Raw genomic sequence first — 20,277 nt, 5'->3', positions numbered from 1 at the left:
TTAGCCGGTCGGGATGTCCTTGTCCTATTGCACTCTAGTGACTCCTTGTGGCGGGCCGGGCACATGCATGCTGAATTCGGTCACCTGTTGGACGGTGTTTCCTCCGACACATTGGTGCAGCTGGCTTCCGGGTTAAGCAAGCAGTGTGTCAAGAAGCAGTGCAGCTTGGCAAGGTTGTGTTTCAGAGGACGGATGGCTCTCGACCTTCGCCTCTCCTGAGTCTGTACGGGAGTTGCAGCGATGGGACAAGATTGTAACTACCAATTGGATATTTTATTTTTTACCTTTATTTAACTAAGCAAGTCAGTTAAGAACAAATTCTTATATTCAATGACGGCCTAGGACAAGTGGGTTAACTGCCTTGTTCAGGGGCAGAATGACAGATTTTTACCTTGTCAGCTCGGGGATTCAATCTTGCAACCTTTCGGTTACTAGTCCAATGCTCTAACCACTAGGCTACCTGCCGCCCCACACGAAATTGAGGAGAAAAAAAGGGGTAAAAAGTACAAAATATTTTCATATGTAAATGTGTATTTTTCCATATATATATATATATATATAGACACACCCTATATTTGAATAAAATCAACTATATGTAAGCTACTGAGCTTGTCTGATGCGTTAAGCACTGCAATTAAAAATGAAGATGCACAAATTACTAAAGAGGGAGCCAGAGATCAATATAGCCTAACCAGAAGAAAACCTGTTCCCGACCCACCCCCTCCCGCTGCTGCTGGCCTTCACAGATTCTGCCATTACTCTCCTGAAGTTGCTGGTAATGGGCTACACCAGCGGTCAGCAACCTTTTCAATTTGGAGTGCCAAGTTATCGTACCGTTTCTCCTGATCTGCGTGCAAGTTATGATTTTCATAAGCACATTTTCATGGAACATTTCATTTATAATGTATTCATATCTCAATCAATGTTATGTGGTTAATCAAAATTCTATCTAAATTAAAATGATACAAATCTAAAAGTAACTTCTATTGCCATTGACAATATTTAAAAATAGCCGACATAAAGCCAACAAATTAAAAGGATTGCAGACTGCAAATAGAAAATATCCTGATTATAAATCATATTTGCTATGCATGGCCTTTCTGCAATGAACTTGAAACATTGTATGAACCATTAACTTGGTCTGGCCTGAAGCTCATGCTAGCAAACTTGCAACATTGTATAAAATATTCTGGGCCCTCAAGAGTTTCCCACTCTGGTGAGCTCAGACAGACACACAACTTTTGTCATTCTCAATGGATGTAAAAACAGACTTAATTTACTTGCGGTTTAAGGTGAAGACAACATTTATTTTGAGAAGCTCCACAGTGGTGGTGAGTTAAGACAATTCAAAATGCTATCAGATCCCCAAACGGGAACATTTATAGGCCTACATTTGCGCCCAGGCCAGGTAGCCTATTCCTACTTCTATGCGGAATCAGGTGCGTACTCAAGATTGACAGGAGCGCTCCAAACAAAAGACAATGAATAAATTGACAACTCGTAAATAGAATTAAATAAACCACAACTTTTTTGTCACAAGTGTAGCTTAGGTTGTGTGCTCTGCAAACAACGTGTCCACTCCTACAATGATGGTTAGACTGTAATAGTGCTATATTGAGTGCATTAACAAAAATGACCGTAACCAAACAAACATTGTAATTAGTAGTACTGGTGATATTGGTGTGCCACCCACGCAGCCTCCGCAATGTATTAGTCCACTCAGGCAGGCGCGTATCAGGCAGGCGCGTATCAGACAGGCGCGTATCAGGCAGGCGCGTATCAGACAGGCGTCTCGTGTCATACATTCTTAAGCCACTGCTCGACTAAAAAAAATCTCTATCGACCAAACAACCGTCCAGTGGACTTAATGGGGTCAGCCCTAGTCCACATACTGCAGTACTTGGCTAGTGCAGGACAACATGGACCTAATAGGTTTCCTGATGAATGTCCTGCATGCAGAGTCCAACCAGGGTGTGTTCTACGTTTTAAAGCTTTGTTATCTACAGATGAATCAGAAAACAAAAGTGAAATACAAGTCAATCCTCCAAGTTGATCTGTAAGTATGCCTCTCAGAATGAATGGTGTACACTAGAGCACGTCAGCTTTATATGAAATGTCTGTTGAAAGCTCCTTCTGCGGTGTAAGTCAAGTGAAGTATGCTGTCTGTCTTTGTTTCTCTTTCAGCGGGAGCTCTTATATTTGGCTGTACTGTGGCACTTTGCTTTCTGATAAGGGACCTCATGTTTTACGTGATTGGTGAGTGAGTTCTACTGGCCGTAGCTGTTTGAAGTAGGGGATGGGCGCCTGTCAGCCAGGCCTGGAGTCTAAACTAATTTGTAGTTAAGAATTATTAGGAAGAACTTTGAAGTTGTTGAAATACTAGTACATATTTGAACTTGTGATACTGTTTGTGTCCCAAGACATTCAGGCTTTACCCATACAATTACTGCTTATCTGCAGCTCATTAAATCAAATAGACCTGGAGGGCATTCTTTGAAGTAATATTTCCAGTATTGCATTGCAAATGGTCTCTCTACTAATGAGATCTGTATGAGCCATCCTCAGTGTGCTGTGCATTTAATCACATTTAGCTCTCTGACACAATGTCTCCCCCTGTCAGGTGGAATTACTGTTTCCATCATAGCGTTTGTCTTTACCATCAAGTTCCTATGTGAGCTCGCTGCACGGGTGGTTAGCTTCCTGCAGAATGATGACACTGGGAGGAGGGGCGACCGCAGCATCTACGACTATGTACGGGGGAACTACCTGGACCCGCGCTCCTGCAATGTGTCATGGGATTGGAAGGACCCACAGGAAGTGGGCCAAACTATGAGCTTCCGTGTTCAGGTAAGATCCTTACCTACCTAATGGCTTGAAATCTGAAGTCTACTTCAGTCATTTCTGGATTTTAAGAGTTTAGTTTCTCTTTGAAACTGTATGATTAAAGCACAACAACCTACATCAAGTATTAAAGAGTGTGGAGGAAGGATACATTTGGATGTAGTTTTTTTGGTTTCTGCAGATTTGAAATCAGTGATTCTGTTATTTGGCTTGTTTGTTGGGTTTCTATTGGGATCATAAAGCACACAATGAATAGACTGTTGGCAGGATGGTGTTCTGGCACAAGTTGTGGTGCTAGACTTCCTGCCATGGTTTCTCATGGTTTTCTCTGACTCTCTACCCCAGCTCTTCTATAAGAACGGCCAGCCCTTCCCTGCCCACCGGCCCGTGGGGTTAAGGGTCAACATCACCCACATAGAGCTGGCCCTAGACATCCCCGTCACCCAGGAGGTTCTGCAGGAGCCAGAGTCCAACGTGGTCAAAGTGACCTTCACTGTCCGAAAGGCCGGACGCTATGAGGTGGCCGTCAAACTGGGAGGACTCAACGTGGCCTACAGCCCCTACTACAAGATATTCCAGCCAGGTAAGGTCATGACCTTTTGGGCTGTGTAAGTAACCCATTTCAGGACTGTGCTATATTTGTAAGATTTAATACAAAGCATGGATGACATGGTGACGTTTAAGTAATTGATATTGATAATCATGTGCTTTTGCTCATAAAGAACATAACTTTGAAGTTGCCTAGTAGGAATGAATGAATGAATGAGCCACCCAGACCTGAAATGTTGATACCCCTTATTATAATGCCAATGTTACTTCCAATGTTCTTTCCATTGCTTGTCCTCATAGCACGATAATAAGGCTGTTAATAGTATTCTTCATCACAATCGTGTTTGTAGTTTGGCTTTGTTTACTAAATATAGCATGATGTGATGTTGATCATGACGTCAAGTTTATTTAAGACAAAATCAATATTTTTCTGAACATTTTATTTTCATCTGGTTGTTTATTACAATGTTTGGAATGATTTCATTTGTCATCACGCTCTACAGCTTAGATCAATCAGGCTTGGTACGTGTTGAAATGCTCCCTTAACATGGAAGCAACTTGAACCTTTGTGTAAATGAGAGTTGTTTTTCTCTGTCTCAGGGACATTGCATGTATTGTACTGGTAAACACTACATACTTTCATTTGAAACGTTCCTTCAATGCTCATCTGTTCCCCTTATTCTCTGTGTTCATTTCAGGGACAGTGGTCCCATCTAAAACGAAGATAGCCTACCACTTCTCCACGCTGGTCTTAGTATATGGCCAGCAGCATACCCTGCAGATTGAGCCCCGGGACGAATATGGCAACCCCACCAGTAACTCCACCTCACTCATAGACGAGGTTAACTACAGTGTCCACGTCCACTCGGTAAGACACTTGAGACCCAATATAACAATCCTCATATAACAGCCTGAAGTCAATTGTTTCTGGTTTTTAGACTGTGAAAGTGGAAAATGGAAATCCATTTTGTATCTGCCTCCTATCAGTTGGGCACAGTGGATGACGACAGCCTGGAGGAGTACTACAGTAAGTCAGTGACGTCCAACAAGCAGCTGTGCCAGGTACTGCTGAAGCTCACCCTTAGGAAGAAGGGCTGTTTCCGGGCACGCATCTCCTATAACGACCTGCCCATCAGCAACGGGGAGTTTGACATCATCGTTCTCAGTGGTGAGTAAGGGTCCTATTTTAGGGTATGATTACATAGGCCGAGGTGAAGGAAGTATTTCAGCAAGTCAGCCTATCATACTCAAAATTAGATAATGTACAGTGTATATGAAGACTTTTGTTCTTGGTGTAGTAAAATCTCTTACATCGCTCCTGTGTTTCAACTGCTACTCTTCCACCTCCCCCACAGAGAATGAGAAGAACTGTGTGGAGAAGAACGTGTCAACTCCAGGGATCAGCATCTACTTTGAGGCGTACCTCTACGGCACAGGGAACTACAGTAACTACAGTAACTCTTCGTGGCAGCTCCCAGCCTCGGCTCTGATGGCCCCTCAGAGTCGGCCCTCCATGGGGGACGAGGAGGACGAGCATGACTCCCCTGTAGAAGACCAGCCAGAGAAGGTCAAGAAACCCAAAAAGGTCTACTGCTACATATCCCCAAAGGTGGGTGAAGAGAGGATAGAAAGGGAAGGCCATTGTTCTAGAAATAGGACATGCTCTACAGTTGGGTGTGTTGCAGACTTGTCATTGACTGGAACATTTACTTTTCTGCTACACAGCAACTGTCCGTGAAGGAGTTTTACCTGAAAATTATTCCATGGCGCCTTTTTACCTTTCGAGTGTGTCCAGGGACAAAGGTAGGACAAGCAGAACTGCTCTGAAACACTGTATGATGTCCACATAATGCTTTCTGACCTTTTATCAGTCGATTTAATGAGCTGGTGTGTTCACCCTCCTCTTCTGTCCCTCCCAGTTCACATACTACGGCCCTGACCCCGTTCACAAGTACCTGACTCTAGTGGTGGATGATGGGATCCAGCCGCCAGTGGAGCTGAGCTGTAAAGACAGAAACATCATGGCTGCCACCTTCATCCGTTTCCTGCACAAGAATATCGGTTGGTTTCCTTTAGGACTATCCCCGACCCCAAACAATCTTGGTCAACCGAGAGTCGTCTGTTCTTTCAACCAATTGATTGGTCAACATTTTAAAACTTGCATTTACATATATAAACACATGCTATGTATTTTAATCAAATCAACTATATTCACTGAGCTTGTCCGATGCTTTAAGCTCACTGTTTGATTAAATAATTAAGACACCCTAATGACTAGAGGGAGTCCAACCGCACTTGATTTGATTGTGTTTAGAAAATGGCACTGTGTGACTAGCACCCTTTCTCTCTCTCCTCTCCACTACAGCGACCACCACAGAATATCAACAGTGTTAATGCCACTGTCCGTGTTGCTAAAGCTGCAACATAATTAGAGCCATTTTCATTCTCTATTCCCTCAACCCTTGCTCTCTTTACATGACACATGTATGCATCGCATGCACGTGACCAATAGGCCCTGACTTACAGTACAGTGCATTCGGAAAGTATTCAGACCCCTTGACTTTTTCCACATTTTGTTACGTTACAGCCTTATTCTAAAATGTATTATATTACTCTACACACAATACCCCGTATTGACAAATCAAAAACAGGTTTTTAGAAATAAAAAAGACTGAAATATTACATTTGCACAAGTATTCAGACCCTTTGTTGAAGCACCTTCGGCAGCGATTACAGCCTCAAGTCTTCTTGGGTATGATGCTACAAGCTTGGTACACCTGTATTTGAGGAGTTTCTCTCATTCTTCTCTGCAGATCCTCTCAAGCTCTGTCAGGTTGGATGGGGAGTGTTGCTGCACAGCTATTTTCAGGTCTCTCCAGAGATGTTTGATCGGATTTAAGTCTGAGCTTTGGCTGGATTACTCAAGGACATTCAGAGACTTGTCCCAAAACCACTTCTGCATTGTCTTGGCTGTGTCCTTAGGGTCGTTGTCCTGTTGGAAGGTGAACCTTCCCCAGTCTGAGGTCCTGAGCGCTCTGGAGCAGGTTTTCATCAAAGATCTCTCTGTACTTTGCTCCGTTCATCTTTTCCTCGATCCTGACTAGTCTCCCAGTCCTTGCGACTGACAAACATCTCCACAGCATGATGCTGCCACCACCATGCTTCACCGCAGGGATGGTGCCAGGTTTCCTCCAGACGTGACGCTTGGCATTCAGGCCAAGGAGTTGAATCTTGTTTGTCATGGTCTGAGAGTCCTTTAGGTGCCTTTTGGCAAACTAAGCGGAATGTCATGTGCCATATACAGAGGAGTGGCTTCCATCTGGCCACTCTACCATAAATGCCTGATTGGTGGAGTGCTGCAGAGATGGTTGTCGTTCTGGAAAGTTATCCCATCGCCACATAAAAATTCTGGAGCTCTGTCAGACTGACCATCAGGTTCTTGGTCAGCTCCCTGACCAAGGCCCTTCTCCCCTGATTGCTCAGTTTGGCCTGGTGGCCAGCTCTAGGAATAGTCTTGGTGGTTCTAAACTTCTTCCATTTAAGAATGATGGAGGCCACTGTGTTCTTGGGGACCTTCAATGCTCCAGAATTGTTTTTGGTACCCTTCCCCAGATCTGTGCCTCGACACAATCCTGTCTCGGGGCTCTTTCCAAATCATGTCCAATCAATTGAATTTACCACAGGTGGACTCCAATCAAGTTGTAGAAACATCTCAAGGATGATCAATGAAAACAGGATGCACCTGAGCTCAATTTTGAGTCTCATAGCAAAGGGTCTGAATTCTTATGTAAATGAGGTATTTCTGTTTTTTATTTTTTATACAATTACAAAAACTGTCTAAAAGCCTATTTTAGCTTTGTCATTATGAGGTTATTGTCTGTAGATCGATGAAGATTTTATTTATTTGATCAATTTTAGAATAAAGCTGTAATGTAACAAAATGGGGAAAAAGTCGCGGGTTCTAAATACTTTCCAAATGTACTGTATCATAATCACATCAATAAATTGGTGATGAACTCCGAACACCGTAACACGTAACAGACAAATGGATGCGGAGGACGTGACAAATAAACTCAAAACGGGGGAATGTTTACTGGTTGCTCAGGAGGTAACGGGGAAGTCAGATGTGTGGAATAGATTTGGTGGTATAAGGCTGCTATACTAAGCCTACTAATTATAATGACATTACTTATTATTATATTGACAATCAATAATAATAGTAATAACAATAAGAAGGGTTATTATAAATATTATTTTTCTGACAATTTGGAACAGTGTAAACAACCCTAAATAAATTATAAATAATACCAGAGAGCCTGTTCTAATGGGGAAAAAAGTCCAAAGCCTTTGTTACAGCATAGCAAAGATTAAAAACGCCCGAATTTGTGAAATTGTTTATCCAACATGTTGTGGTTGCATGAGGCTTGGTGATCACAGAATCAGCAGGCTATTAAACAAACACTCAAACTGGCAACAGAAGCAGGTTCTGTCTTATTTCTGTACATACATATGGGTGATTTATATAGCCAGGCACATTTAACAGTTAGGCTATTGATTATAGACTTAATTAAGTTGGTTTCCTTTCTCCTCACTTTTCTTAGGCAATTTTCTCATCTCCTAACTCCGCTGCTGCCTCAACCGCATTGTTCTCAACACCAATATGCTGGTTAACTTGGCTGGTCTAGGAAAAGGTGCCAATTCAACAGCGCACTGGTGTTTCAGAACTGCGACCGCTATCCAACACGGGAGAAAGCGCATTTGTTATAAATAATATAATTGTTATTAGTGTTGTGCCATTGTTCTTACATAATATAACCATATACAATTTCAATAGCACATGTCATCGAGTGATGGACTATGCCATCCCTACGGCCTCCATAATGGATTAGTCCGCTCAGACAGGTGCCAATCAGACAGGTGTCTACACCATTAACGTTTGTGTTTATTTTTTGCTGCTGCTCAACTAAAGAAAGGCTGTTGGTTGACCAAGATATCAACCAAACAATCGACCAGTTGACTAAATGGGGTCAGCCCTAGTTTCCTTCCTCTTCCAATTCAGTGTCCATGGGGAGTACATGGATAAGATCTGTATGTTTTTTTATGCCGTTGACAGGCGGCTCGGAGACGTTCCAGGACAAGGTGAGCTTCTTCCAGAGGGAGCTCAGACACATCCACTCCAAGAGACCTCGCACCAAGACCTGCCTGAAGATCACACGCCACTGCATCCTGGACTCGGTGAGTGAACCCACCGTGCAACTACTCTCCGAGCCGCAGTGAGATTAAGAACTGCTACAACAGACATATGATGACAATGAGTGGAAATTGAAAATTACAATGTTTTAAAATCTCTCTCTCTCCCCAGTCTCTGAAATCCACCCGCAACTTCTCCGTGTCGGACTGGAGTAAGAACTTTGAGGTGGTGTTCCAGGATGAGGAAGGTAAGATCAACACTCAACATACAACAGATGACAGTACAGTCAGCTGGTGTTGTTTGTGGTAAGGGCTGTTGAATGACTAAGTATGTGTGTTGTGTTGGCCCCTAGCTCTGGACTGGGGAGGGCCGCGAAGGGAGTGGTTTGAGCTCGTCTGTAAGACCCTGTTTGACACCACCAATCAGCTGTTCACTCGCTTCAGTGACGACAACCAGGGCCTGGTAAGACCTCCCTTCTCACCAGCACAACTAACACAATACGGCTAGGGTCAATATTCACTGACTTTGCCAATATGATAGTGAGGTAATGTGTCTGCCTGTCTTCCCAGGTCCACCCCAACGCAGAGCGGCCGGCCCACCTGCGTCTGAAGATGTATGAGTTTGCCGGCCGCGTGGTGGGGAAGTGCCTGTACGAGTCAGCCCTGGGCGGGGCCTACAAGCAGATGGTCCGCGCTCGCTTCACCCGCTCCTTCCTAGCCCAGATCATTGGACTCAGGATGAACTACAAGGTACCACCTCCACCCCAGTCCCACAGCCGCTCAGAGGAACTGCAGTTAGACCTCACTCCCAATGTTTACCTCTATGCTTCGGCTAGTTGGTATTAGGGCTGGGCGATATGACGATATATATCGTGTGACGATAGAAAAGCGTCTATCGTTTCATATTGTGCTCATTGTTTATTTCGTTGTCGCAAATCACACTCGTTACGACAATATTTTTCGCCAATTGGACGACGCTTTGTGTTCTTCCACACGTGCCGTGTGAAATGACATTTGCAACACAAACAAACATGGAGGAGAGTGAACGTGACACAGAGCACGGAGACACGGAGCTCGTACCTAAAAGAGGGGCTACTTCGGTCACATGGACGTGGTTTGGATATGAAAAATGTGACATGGACCAGAAAACCGTCCACTGCAAAATATGCTGCAGGCCGGTCCCAACAACAGGCTCAAACACCACTAACCTATTGTACCACCTACGCAAGAACAATGTGAAACAGTACGGAGAGAGTCTACAAATGAGACCCAAAGTCGAGTGCTCAAAACAAACCCCCGACTCAGACGTTGCAAGAGGCTTTTGCCCGCGGCACACCATATGGCAAAGAATCACGAAGATGGAAGGAGATAACAGCTACCGTGACAACTTACATCTGCAAAGACATGGCCCCAATTTACACGGTGGAGAAACGGGGTTTGGTGTGTTGGTGCTAACACTCGACCCAAGGTACCAAATTGGTATGTGACACGTATTAATGACAAAATAACATGCAAAGCAGGCAAGCCCCCAAAAATATATACATTTTAGGCCTATATTTATTTTGTTTGCAACTATAGTTGAAGTGTTTTCTATTTACCTTTTTAGATTTTATACATTCATATTTTATATTTTGTTTCATGCTTAATTGAAAATGTGCACAGGTTCTAAATAAAAGAAAATAATCAAATATGAGTAAGTACCTTTTTATTTGTTGAGTATAATTCAAAATGTAATAAGAAATAGGCCTTTACATGTGGTAATTTTATATAAACTAGTTATAAATTGAATTTACAGAAAATTATGTATATCGGGATATGAGATTTTGGCCATATCGCCCAGCCCTAGTTGGTATCAAACTGTAAGTGTTGCATTGTTCACCAGGCCATGAAAGGAGATGTGTTTGTTTCATAGCGTACCAGTTGTATGTTGTGGTGTTTATAGAACATGTTAAGATCTGAACCTGCCGCTCTAAGTGGATAAGTCATCCTTATTGTTTCGCCGAGATAGTGACGTGTTTATTTCAATTCCATTTTCCTGTGTTTTTATTTCATTTTCCACGGCAGTACTTTGAGACAGATGATCAGGAGTTCTACAAAATGAAAGTCTGTGTCATCCTAAACAATGATGTCAGTGAAATGGACCTGGTGTTTGCCGAAGAGAAGTACAGCAAGTCAGGACAGCTGGAGAAGGTGATGAGGCAATCATTCTATTTGACATGACTTCCCTTATCCACCAAGTCATCTCACAGAAAAAAAAGAAAGCAATAACTAAACAGAAGAAACCCATATGATTTCCTTGGCAGACTGCTTAGGACTAGAAGTGGAGTGTGTAAAAGTAGAGGTAGTGTGTAAGGTTCGGTATGTGTTGTCAGTCATGTCCTAAGCTCTGTTACTCTGTCACTGCAGGTGGTGGAGCTGATATCTGGAGGAGCTCAGATTGCTGTCAACAATGAGAACAAGATGCATTATCTGAACCTGCTGGCCCAGTACAGGCTCGCCAGTCAGGTGCGAGACGAGGTGGAGCACTTTCTCAAAGGTAAGGATACAAACGTACATATAGTATGGCGTCTTCACATTCACCTGTGCGTCTAATCTGGAATCTCTGTAAGGGCATAGGCAACAAACTGTTTTGTGAATTGCAGGTTTGAATGAACTTGTTCCAGAGAACCTTTTGGCCATATTTGATGAGAATGAGCTGGAGGTATGCTGCATAAAATCACATTCACACGTTCCAAGCGTACATCCCTTGTCATACATTCTAAATGTCACTCTTATGGCCCTGTAATGTCTAAATGTCTGTTTGTCCCCAGCTGTTGTTGTGTGGTACAGGGGACATCGATGTCCAGGACTTCAAGGCCCATGCTGTGGTCGTAGGAGGGTCTTGGCACTTCAGAGAGAAGGTGGGTGACATCGCCAGGTCTGACCCACAGTACACGGTGAAAGATACTGCTTTGCTACAGCATTGATGGAGATGTGTTAAATGTGCTCGTGTTGAGCACCATGCTGACTGTGTTGTGGTGTTGTGTTGTCCTAGGTGATGAAGTGGTTCTGGGCCGTGGTGTCCAGCTTCACCCAGGAGGAGTTGGCTCGCCTGCTGCAGTTCACCACCGGCTCCTCCCAGCTGCCCCCCGGGGGCTTCAGCACCCTCTGCCCCTCCTTCCAGATCATCGCTGCTCCCACACACAGCACCCTGCCCACCGCACACACCTGGTGAGTGGACGGGCATGCACGCACCCACAAACACACACACTCAGACGGACATTTACAGTATCTGCACATTCACACTCACATTCCTACTTGGTTCATATACACTGCTCAAAAAAATAAAGGGAACACTTAAACAACACAATGTAACTCCAAGTCAATCACACTTCTGTGAAATCAAACTGTCCTCTTAGGAAGCAACACTGATTGACAATAAATTTCACATGCTGTTGTGCAAATGGAATAGACAACAGGTGGAAATTATAGGCAATTAGCAAGACACCCCCAATAAAGGAGTGGTTCTGCAGGTGGTGACCACAGACCACTTCTCAGTTCCTATGCTTCCTGGCTGATGTTTTGGTCACTTTTGAATGCTGGCGGTGCTTTCACTCTAGTGGTAGCATGAGATGGAGTCTACAACCCACACAAGTGGCTCAGGTAGTGCAGCTCATCCAGGATGGCACATCAATGCGAGCTGTGGCAAGAAGGTTTGCTGTGTCTGTCAGCGTAGTGTCCAGAGCATGGAGGCGCTACCAGGAGACAGGCCAGTACATCAGGAGACGTGGAGGAGGCCGTAGGAGGGCAACAACCCAGCAGCAGGACCGCTACCTCCGCCTTTGTGCAAGGAGGAGCAGGAGGAGCACTGCCAGAGCCCTGCAAAATTACCTCCAGCAGGCCATAAATGTGCATGTGTCTGCTCAAACGGTCAGAATCAGACTCCATGAGGGTGGTATGAGGGCCCGACGTCCACAGGTGGGGGTTGTGCTTACAGCCCAACACTGTGCAGGACGTTTGCCATTTGCCAGAGAACACCAAGATTGGCAAATTCGCCACTGGCGCCCTGTGCTCTTCACAGATGAAAGCAGGTTCACACTGAGCACATGTGACAGACGTGACAGAGTCTGGAGACGCCGTGGAGAACGTTCTGCTGCCTGCAACATCCTCCAGCATGACCGGTTTGGCGGTGGGTCAGTCATGGTGTGGGGTGGCATTTCTTTGGGGGCCGCACAGCCCTCCATGTGCTCGCCAGAGGTAGCCTGACTGCCATTAGGTACCATATGCTGGTGCGGTTGGCCCTGGGTTCCTCCTAATGCAAGACAATGCTAGAACTCATGTGGCTGGAGTGTGTCAGCAGTTCCTGCAAGAGGAAGGCATTGATGCTATGGACTGGCCCGCCCGTTCCCCAGACCTGAATCCAATTGAGCACATCTGGGACATCATGTCTCGCTCCATCCACCAACGCCACGGTGCACCACAGACTGTCCAGGAGTTGGCGGATGCTTTAGTCCAGGTCTGGGAGGAGATCCCTCAGGAGACCATCTGCCACCTCATCAGGAGCATGCCCAGGCGTTGTAGGGAGGTCATACAGGCACGTGGAGGCCACACACACTACTGAGCCTCATTTTGACTTGTTTTAAGGACATTACATCAAAGTTGGATCAGCCTGTAGTGTGGTTTTCCACTTTAATTTTGAGTGTGACTCCAAATCCAGACCTCCATGGGTTGATAAATTGGATTTCCATTGATTATTTTTGTGTGATTTTGTTGTCAGCACATTCAACTATGTAAAGAAAAAAGTATTTAATAAGGTTATTTCATTCATTCAGATCTAGGATGTGTTATTTTAGTGTTCCCTTTATTTTTTTGTGCAGTATACATGTACTATGTAGTTGGTTTGAGTTCGCAACTGTCAATACGCAACTGTCAATTGACTGTGGGTTCTTTTCTCTCTAGTTTTAACCAGCTGTGCCTCCCCACCTATGACTCCTATGAGGAGCTGCACAAGATGCTGAAGCTCGCCATCAGTGAGGGCAGTGAGGGCTTCGGCATGCTCTGATTGGCCTTATCCCTGGTGCTCACCCCCAGACTCTGTTCACACTGTAGTCCTGCTCATACAGCAGGGGGGGGGGTACTGACAACACCTGCGCCAACCAGGCCCCTGTTACCCTCTCCATCAGCTTTGGACAATGGACAACTCTCCTCGACTCACACAGACTACCCATGATCCTCTTTCAGTGGTAGAGGGCATTACAGGAAGCCCACAGGATGTCCCAGAAAGCTCTGGGAAGTCCTCATATGTCTACTGGCACTATGTATATGCTGTACAACGCTTGCTTTTCTAATGAAGAAAGATGAACTGGTGTCAACAAGGCTTGGTAGTTTTCTTCTAGATGCAAGAGTTACTTAGTTTTATATGTTTGAGACAGAACGTAGCACTAGTTTATGAGCCTCGTGAGCTTGATGTTATTTTGCTTTTTGTAATTTTGTTTTGGGGAAAAAACGAGGAACATTTAAATGCAAATGCAGCCTATACAAAGTTTGGAGAAGCTGCGCAGTCCATAGCACTTTGGCCTTAACTGATCAGGGAAGGATATACACTATATACATATATATATATGACTCTTTTACTTCAATATGTGTACATACATGTAAATAGGTTTTCATGTTATGGCAACAGTTCAGATCTTTTCTTTTTTTTTTTTCAAAGAGAAGGGACAAGAGGTACTTGATATTTATATATTTGAGGTCACACTTTTTTGTTGTTGGGAGTTTCATATTTTACAGTTGAAGCCCAGCTGATTCATTTATGTTTTGCTATTAATTAAAGGGATACTTCAGGGTTGTGGCAATGAGGACCTTCCCCAGAGTCAGATGAACTTGTGGATAAAATGTTTATATCTCTGTGTCCAGTATGAAGGAAGTTAGAGGTAGTTTCACGATCCATTGCTAACTAGCGTTAGCGCAATGACTAGAAGTTGATAGGTGTGGCTCGTGAAACTACCTCTAACTTCCTTCAAGTAAATAAAGTGTTAGGGCCTCATTGCCAAAATCCCAAAGTATCCCTTTAACGTTTCACATCAGCAATTGACTTCACTGTACAAAGACATGGGGTTTCAAAGGAACAAACAAAGTATTTGCCCATGTCACTGTCTGTTTTATGGACTGACTTAGGGATTTGTGTTGTTTTCACCCATACTGTTGATGGCTTTTTGTTGACGAGGTTATTCGTCTTGATCCGTAACAGTTTTTTTTTTTTTTTTAAACCTGCCTTATTCAAACCCTTTGCCTCTGACTTTATCTGGAGAAGTGTATAGTTAAACGAAGCCTAGACTAGTAAAAGTATAACAACAGAGATATTACTATAACATGACTTTCTGTTGACTTTGCCGGGGAGATTTGAGATGTGAATATCAATTGGATGTTAACCTTGAGTTCCTGTCTCTTCAAATGTTATCTTGATATCTGTCATTTCTTGTGCTCTTGACTGGGTTTACCTCTGGATCTCCAATTTCATCTATGCATCCACTCGCTGTATGTGTGTCTGTGTCCGTCCGAGTGCTTGTGTGATTTTAGCTGCCTCCCTTCTGACTGTACTACCCATAGACTGCTGTCTTTGACCTGAGCAAGGATACTGAGACAGGATACACAAGGTGAATATTTCTTACCTGTGTTTTCAGTGTATTATTGACTTATTTCTACATATTTACGCAGTTTTCCAATGCTCATGTACGTATAATACTGTTAAGTCAAACCATGTGTCTACGGGAAGGTGTGAAATATTGGTTTATGTTCTGAACTGCGTGTATTCATCTTCTATGGTCGTTTAATCTCTGCAGCGAACATTTGTACATTTGACAATATGCAGTGTATTACAGTGGGCAGCTAACCACATGTACAGGCTATTTAGGAAAGCATCATGTAGAATGCAGCATAAAGCACAGTAGCCTAAAGCAGACACACACACACATTTTTAAGCAATACTATTGTATTCTTTGAAGTGTTAAAAGATCATATTCACTTGAATCATTAGCCTCACAACGCACCACAAATGCAAACCCCCATGGCAGGTTAAGTTGTTGTTGTTCAACCCTCTTCACATTTTATCAATGTGAATCAACCACTAAGAGATTTACCACTTAAACGTCACCTCACTCTTGTTGAACAGGATACACACTTCTCACAGTCTAACAGAATAATTCAACATTATTGGGATCTTCTTTAGGGGGCTGTTTGTGTTATTGGTGCTATCCTTATGGAGGCACAAGTCAAACTGTTGACAGAAGTAGAAATGCATTGTACTATAGGAGACAAGATCTGAAATATTCTTATACAAACCATGTGCATTTACAGAAGTGTAAATAGTTGAATACAGTTTAGATAAGGACATGATATGAAGATGTGTAAAGAAACGGCTGTTGTGATTTAAAGTTAGTTTCTATAATGTTTTACATTCATAAGCAGGTCCTGCTTTCAGTGTTCAAGGTTCCAGTTCGACTGATTTGGAAAGCTCAGTGGTTATTGGGGTTTGGTATTGGATTTTTATCTATGTAAATATTGTTAATTAGTTGCTTATGGCTTGGAGGGGAGATTTTTTTAGTGTAAAATAAAATGGCCAAACTGTTGGTCATCACTGATGAATGTCAGAGTTCCTGCTCTGCAGTCCCTTTTTGTTTAATGCGATTAAAAAGTTATTATTACACTGTGTCAATTTGTCTATGTTTTAAGGAGGCTGAGATTTGCTGGTCACTTTCAGGCATCTCGAGCTAGCCACCAGCAGTCTCATACTGTGGGTACCTCTCATGGGCGCAGGCCTCCTGGAAGACCACCTTAAACCTGTGTGGACAACATGTGCAGAAACACTGTTCTCAGAACAGGGGACCTTCCAGCTCTCATGAATAACGCAGAGCTATGGCATGACATCATCCTGCACATTGTGCCGCCATAAGCAAGTAAACAAGCGTTTACTCCATTATTGTACAGCTACATATCAATCAAGTATGCTCCTATTCAAATAATATTCACCTTCATTGCAAATACCATAGATAAATGAGGGGGGAAATGATGCTGAAACAGGAAAATCAGATTTGAACAATATTCTGGTGTAATTCAGTGATCAAAGTATTGTTAATGTTGCAAATGAAGTCCGGGACCTGGATGTGTCTGACCAGTCCAACATGGCCACCTGACTACTGACTCCAGACTTATAGGAGAACCCTGAGCCTGACCCTCTCTCTGATGGGGAGTGTGACCAATGCTGTCAGAAGGATCATGTAGAGCCAGGCTAAGTCCAGACCCCAGCTCTCTGACTGTTACAGTTCTTGACACACCTACTACCATACCCCGCTCAAAGACACTTAAATATTTTGTCTTGCCCATTCACCCTCTGTATGGCACACAGTCCATGTCTCACCTGGATTTACCTGGTCAGTCTATGTCAGGGATGGGCAACTGGCTCCACTTTTGTAGGCCTGCGGACCAATTTCACCCAAAAAATATATAGATATATTTGTATTTATTTTAGGAACTCAGTTGGAACTTCCTGTTGAGAGCCAGAATAATAGAATACATATTGTGCAATTTTGAAATTTGGTTGAGCATCAGCAGTCACTCAATTAGCCCATGTAAGCCCTTTTTTTTTAGATAGATGGCCCCTAGACTAATTCATCTATCTAAACTTGTAATAAGTATGGTTGAATTACCGACCGGGCTATGGATGTGGTTATGCAGCCCCACGAGCCTCTGCGGCCCCTCTTTAGTTCCGTTTTTTGTGGCCCCTATCAAAGTTGCCCATCCCTGGTCTATGTCATGGAAAGAGCAAAGTTTTGTACACTCTGTGTACATGACAGTGGTAATTGCAGCAGCATGGCTAGTGACTATAGCATGTGCCCTTTCACTGCAACACAGACACACCAGCCTTTCTTGCCACAGCACAAAACTAAAGATGATTCCCATAGACAGACAAGGTCTTGTCTACAGGCGCTAAAATGGGAAGGCCTCGTGTTGCATTAGCATTTCATTGAGATTACATGAAGAGCATAACCAGATGGTGCATGACTAGCACATGCTGGGAATATCTGGAGGCCTGCTCTTCACCTGGACTGGAGCCTTCAGTAGGCTACCAGACTCCTTTCACTTTCGTCCTACTATGATTTCAGGGTGGTCTATCATTTGTGGGACTTGCATGTTTTGTTTAATAGTGCACCATTGCCCTGCTGTGATAGGCTACAACTCTCAGGATTTCAGATGACTGTAATGTTCTTTCAGACACAAGTGGGCAGTATTTCTACATGTGAGGCAAAGCAGCAACAGTATGGAAACACTCCCTCCAGTCAGCAGACTTCACAGGTTACCGCTAAGAGAGTGAACGTTATTTATAATAAGGGTTACATGGAGAAAATCGGACCGTTCCCGAAATGAAAGTGGATGGCCCTCCCTTCAGCAAATATATTTGACCTAAACCCTCCCTAAACGCTTAAAAAAAAAACTAGTGACCCTCCCCTATAGCCAAAATAATTATTAAATCAAAATGGATAGCAGAGAACATGGATACTCTCACTTCTTGGACAGACCAGAACCTTAGATAAGCAGTTTTAGGAACTGTTCTGCGTCATATACTCATTACGTGGTAACGCATGAATTTTGATAGCGCACAGGGCTGCGGGCCAGAAGGTTGTGGGTTCGCAGACCACCGTGGACAAGAGTAGGGGTGGAAAGATTTCCTTCATAGTTTAATCATTACATTAATCTATCATCGTATTTGCAGGTCTGAGAAAAAAATGCTTTTTAATAAACATTTCATGCAATTCTACGAACTTTTACATATTAGCAGAATATTTTTGAATACCACACAAATGACCGAAATGACAGGCTAAGAATGGCCAGAGGATAGACCTATGTGTTCATCTCATCATATTTCTCCAATGTCAAATCAGTGTGTCTTGTTTGCAACGAAACTGTCTCTGCAAATAATTAAATCTGAGACGTCATTAGGAATCTGAGCATAGTACTTTCAAAAGTTAGGCCTGCCTTTCCACCCCAGACAGAGTAGGCCTAACGACGCGAGCGTTGCAAAATAAATTTAGAAATCATTGTTTTTTTAATTATTGCTCCCACACTGCTCGCATGCGTCAACGAGCGTCTGCGTTACCAAGGGCTAAAATAGAAGTCATTCCTATTTCTGAAGCAGATCGCGCTGCAAGTCCTGCCTCTCTCATCTCCTCATTGGTTTATAGAAGCAGGTTCCCACGTGCCATCTCCTCATTGGTTATACCCACGTGGGTGATTGAAAGACGAACTGTTTTGCCGGTCGTCGTGGTAATACTATGAAAGTTTAGATGCCAATCACCATATAAGTTCAAAGATGAAAAGCCTGGAAGGAGGAGAAATGACTAGAATTGATTCGGTTGACCATTTTATGTGTGGATTAATTGTCGGAGTAGAGGACCTTGTGCATTTCAGGTAAAATAACAACTCAATGTTTATATCCCAGGACAAATTAGCTAGCAATAGCGAGCTAGCTAAATAGGACAAATTAGCTAGCAAGTGCAAGCTAACTAGCTAAATTGCCATAAATGTTTAATGCTTTTTGACCAGTCCCCAAATTAATGTAATTGGTTCAGAGTTTGTTTTGACATTTTAACCTGCGTGTCGTGATCGCGTTTGGTGTAGGGGGACAAAATACATTTATGCACGATGGCGCACGCGTGCAACTGGTTTGGGTTTCGTGTAGATGCAGAAAATGTTAAGATTTAACTGCTGGCTACTCGTCTTCCGTGGCTTAACCCAACGAGAGAAGGTCAAAAGTGTTTCCCTAAAAGCTGTCTGGGTTCAAACATCTTCTATAGTGACAGAATAAGATTGCTTCCCAAGGAAAGCAAAGGCTATAGGTTGTAGCTCAGCCGCTGAATGTCAAATAAACGAAACCATGATATTCCCATATGCTTCGGAGTCACGTTTTTTCCCGGGTATTTTACAGCTTGTTTCTAGCATAAAACATTGCGGACCAAAGCGCCTTTATAGATCACTTCATATAATTGAATCCGTTTTATTTTCTTCAAAATCTTCAGCTAGGTGTTTTTTTTAAACGTTTTCTTTAATACAAGTTAAGCCTATGGAATACCCTCTCATACCCCCTCAATTCGAGTCTTGGTTTTAACTTAACATCACTTCACTGACACAGAGGTAGTCTATTTAAAGACTGCATGGTTGGTGGCGGAATTGACAGACACATCTATGGATATAGCAACCTAAAGCATACATTTTGTCTGTCAAACAGGTAGGCCTACTAATTATTTCTTAAATAGGAAGAAATAGGCTCCAACACAAAGCCCTATTGTTGTTAGTGAAGTCTAATTAAAATGAAGAAGGTTGAAATGACTACTCGATTTTGCCTACCTTCAGCACCATGCGCTGTCCCCTTCCGATTGATTGTGCCGTGGCTGCAGCTTCAAGTTTCACCACCACAATGTATATTACTAGAATCTGGCTTATTGTGAGTCAATAACTCTGATAAATACATAATGGGCAAGCAATATATTGTTTTCTATAAAATCAATTGTAGTCTTGGCAAAGTATTAACATTGACCTCCAGAACATAGGCTATCGGCTAGTACACCCACATTTTTTGGACTAGGTCTAATAAAATAAAAAAATTCGGAAGAAGCCTTTGACTCTCCTGAACTGCCACCATAGGCCTACACAGCACAGCATTGG

The 20,277-nt window shown here is 43.2% G+C and overlaps 1 protein-coding gene across 2 annotated transcripts in view; it reads left to right on the top strand.

Annotated features, from left to right (window-relative positions):
* Positions 1 to 16,262, top strand: part of LOC106611059 (apoptosis-resistant E3 ubiquitin protein ligase 1) — a 31,601-nt gene extending 15,339 nt beyond the window's left edge. Inside the window, exons 5-22 of one of the 2 annotated variants that reach the window (XM_014210909.2) lie at positions 2,185 to 2,256; positions 2,621 to 2,847; positions 3,187 to 3,424; positions 4,089 to 4,258; positions 4,378 to 4,558; positions 4,746 to 4,999; positions 5,116 to 5,193; positions 5,310 to 5,451; positions 8,504 to 8,625; positions 8,753 to 8,828; positions 8,934 to 9,043; positions 9,151 to 9,330; positions 10,645 to 10,770; positions 10,987 to 11,116; positions 11,223 to 11,281; positions 11,391 to 11,480; positions 11,615 to 11,790; positions 13,519 to 16,262. In XM_014210909.2, the coding sequence (XP_014066384.2) occupies positions 2,185 to 2,256; positions 2,621 to 2,847; positions 3,187 to 3,424; positions 4,089 to 4,258; positions 4,378 to 4,558; positions 4,746 to 4,999; positions 5,116 to 5,193; positions 5,310 to 5,451; positions 8,504 to 8,625; positions 8,753 to 8,828; positions 8,934 to 9,043; positions 9,151 to 9,330; positions 10,645 to 10,770; positions 10,987 to 11,116; positions 11,223 to 11,281; positions 11,391 to 11,480; positions 11,615 to 11,790; positions 13,519 to 13,621 (2,534 nt within the window). In that variant the 3' untranslated portion in view covers positions 13,622 to 16,262. The remainder of the gene's footprint in view (positions 1 to 2,184; positions 2,257 to 2,620; positions 2,848 to 3,186; positions 3,425 to 4,088; positions 4,259 to 4,377; positions 4,559 to 4,745; positions 5,000 to 5,115; positions 5,194 to 5,309; positions 5,452 to 8,503; positions 8,626 to 8,752; positions 8,829 to 8,933; positions 9,044 to 9,150; positions 9,331 to 10,644; positions 10,771 to 10,986; positions 11,117 to 11,222; positions 11,282 to 11,390; positions 11,481 to 11,614; positions 11,791 to 13,518) is intronic. The other variant, XM_014210910.2, reaches the window with a different exon arrangement.
* Positions 16,263 to 20,277: the final 4,015 nt, after the last annotated feature.

The sequence above is a fragment of the Salmo salar genome, chromosome ssa09 (assembly GCF_905237065.1).
Source record: "Salmo salar chromosome ssa09, Ssal_v3.1, whole genome shotgun sequence".
Taxonomy (NCBI): Eukaryota; Metazoa; Chordata; class Actinopteri; order Salmoniformes; family Salmonidae; genus Salmo; species Salmo salar.
This window is presented reverse-complemented; position numbering and strand designations above follow the sequence as displayed.